The sequence below is a fragment of the Trametes versicolor genome, assembly GCF_000271585.1.
Source record: "Trametes versicolor FP-101664 SS1 unplaced genomic scaffold TRAVEscaffold_194, whole genome shotgun sequence".
Lineage (NCBI taxonomy): Eukaryota > Fungi > Basidiomycota > Agaricomycetes > Polyporales > Polyporaceae > Trametes > Trametes versicolor.
Genome location: NW_007360514.1, coordinates 1 through 2,571, shown reverse-complemented (window position 1 = coordinate 2,571; position 2,571 = coordinate 1). Strand labels below are relative to the sequence as shown.

Sequence of the window (2,571 nt, the reverse complement as noted above, 5' to 3'; positions counted from 1 at the left end):
TGCTCCACCGCCGCCCATCACTGTCCTACTGATCATTTGAGCTTTGTGCTCCTCCCAGAGTCGAGTGCAACGGCGTGGTGATGGCGAGGGTGCGAGGGTGTCGGCGAGTGACCAGGTACGTGTGTGCAGGAAGAGCAGCGAGACGCTAGCGGTGGTGGAGGAGGCACGAGGTAGGGACATGGGAGGGGGATTGGCACAGGATGCCGTAGGTCAGCGTTTGCCGGCCGCCCCACCATACCAAGGTGCTGCACTCCGGGAGTGCAGCACACGCGGCGCACGTCTCCGCTGCCACGGCGTGTGCGTCGGCGGCACGCGGCATCTCGCCGCGCCCAAAGTGAGTTATTGTCACCTGCTTGACGATAATTCTGCTGACATCAGTTGTGCATACCCCCAAAATAGAGCGCCATCTAGCCTCGCAACGGGGACGCCGTCCTCGCGTAGTTAGTGATCCTCCTGTACTTCTGAATTAATCAATCCCATGTCTTGTGTGCATCAAGTTCTCTCAGGGCGCATTTCGGGGGTTTAGCTTAGATTGGCTCAAGTGTGCTCAGCTCAGCCAGTGGACTCAATAAACACTATCTTGTCAGAATGGCCTTCACTCAAGAATATACTGTCCCAAGGAGCCTGTCTACTGTACATGTACATGCAAAGGAAATTGCTCACCCTCTTGGCACTTGCCTGCATGCCCAGGAGGGTCCCAAAAATATTTGAAACATGTCAGATAGAGGCCCCAACAGTGCTGTCGCGTAAATTTGCACTTACCGAGCTCCGCGCAGGCCGCGCGCAGACGGCGGCCGCACGAACGTAACCCGCGCACCTTGCCGCCGGTCACGGAGCATCCAGACCCGAAAAGCCGATGCCGCACTCCCTTCATCTCGCGCGCTCTGAGGATGCAATCCACGAGATAATCATATATTATTGTACGGACCACAGCGCTCGATTGATGCGTACGGAATCGTCGGGCGCGGGCGCGAGCAGTGTGAGGGAAAGAGACAAGCGAGGGAATCGGAGCGGACGCCCGTGGCACGCAGCGCCACAATCTCTCAGGCGCTCGGAACAATTGCCATACACGGCAGTTCCTGTCGTTCGTCCCTGCGCGCTTGTGCTTCTTGCTCCCTGCCACAACAGCGGCGACCGCAGCACCGAGTTCTCGCTCATCAAGCCCTGTCTGCCGTACCAAACGAAAGTGGAAATTACGACATGCGTCTAATTAGACTCGCAATTAGCTAGGAATCCCGGACACCGCCCCTCTAGTCGACCGCTCTCTGCCCCGCCCGAGAACCCTACTCGCTGCCGATGTCGCTCTCCACCTCGTCCTCCGAGTCGATGTCCGAGTCCAGAATCATCTTCGGCGTCTTGGGCCCGTCCTTGCGCCTCCGGTATGGCCGCCCCGTCTTCGGGTTAATTCCTGACGCTGGCCGCCCTCGTGCCTTCCCGATGTCGTCCCTGCTCTGCCGGCCCCAACACTTCGGCGCCGGACGTACGGGAGGCTTCCCGGGCATGACCGCCTTCGGGTTGCGCTTCGCGAGGTCGATGAACGCCTCATCGGCACGCTCGAAGTACATCTTGCCGCTCGTCCACAAGTCGAGAAGCCGCTGGATCACCGCCTGGCCGCCCGGGATGTCGCTCAGGTTCCCGAATGGGATCGTGTCGAGCGGGTCGAGCGGCGGGCCGTTCGGATCGTGGGGCTCCTCGTTCGCTCGGTTCGGCCACCCCACGAGTCTGTGGCCGCCCTTGACGACGACGCCATTGGCATACTCGACCGCCGTCCACTTCATCTTGATGCGGGGGCCGGCCCGACTCTCTATCCGTGTGGTCAGCGAAAATGGCGGAAGAAATGATTGCGGTACGTACTCAGGTCTCCGCCCATCAGCCCTCTCAACCGCCCTCGCATCTCCATCAGCCGGGCCGAGTACACGACGACACCGGCCGGGCTTGGTTCCGCCTTACTGCTCGCGTCTGCGGGGCGCGTTGTGCGATTACGGGTGGGAGCCATCACGAGGTAGGGTTTGTGAGAAGTCGAGGAGATGATGATGGGCTAACAATGAAGGAAATGCAGGTGGCATGGCCCGCACATCGGGCGCATTTTATCATTGTGCGCGTACCTACATTCCGCGTCGAGCAGGCCCCCGCGTACTGCTGCCAGTGCACTCGAAGATGCCCGCTCAACCCTGAACGGCTAGGTAGGTATGCCCCCAGCCATCCCGTCATGTTCTACTCATGATTTCGTTCATACAGGCCACAGAAAATGCGCAGGAAATGGGCCGCAAGACCGGCTCGTTGCGAGCCCGTGCAGCCAATGACAAATGCAGGTATGTAGTCGCAACCTGCCGAGCCTCGAGCTGTGTTTGAACGTTTCGAAGCGGCCTGGCCGCCGCATTTTCACCGTTTACGCGCAGATGATTGACTCGCACATCCGACACGGCCACTTCGCCAATGCACGCCAGCATCTCACGAACTCCGGTCTAGAGCGAAGGACAAGGTACCGGCTCTCGGTGCTTGTGTGGTCCGGCATAGTGCACACAACAAGTGACCCGCATGCTCGGATTGTGCCCAGCCTCGGTGAGTGCC

The 2,571-nt window shown here is 59.9% G+C and overlaps 1 protein-coding gene across 1 annotated transcript; it reads right to left on the bottom strand.

Annotated features, from left to right (window-relative positions):
• Positions 1-1,283: 1,283 nt before the first annotated feature.
• On the bottom strand, positions 1,284-1,805 carry TRAVEDRAFT_137850 (uncharacterized protein; the record flags this gene model as incomplete). Its single annotated transcript, XM_008047740.1, has 1 exon — positions 1,284-1,805. A coding segment is annotated over one exon (522 nt), but the record flags the coding sequence as incomplete, so codon positions are not given.
• Positions 1,806-2,571: the final 766 nt, after the last annotated feature.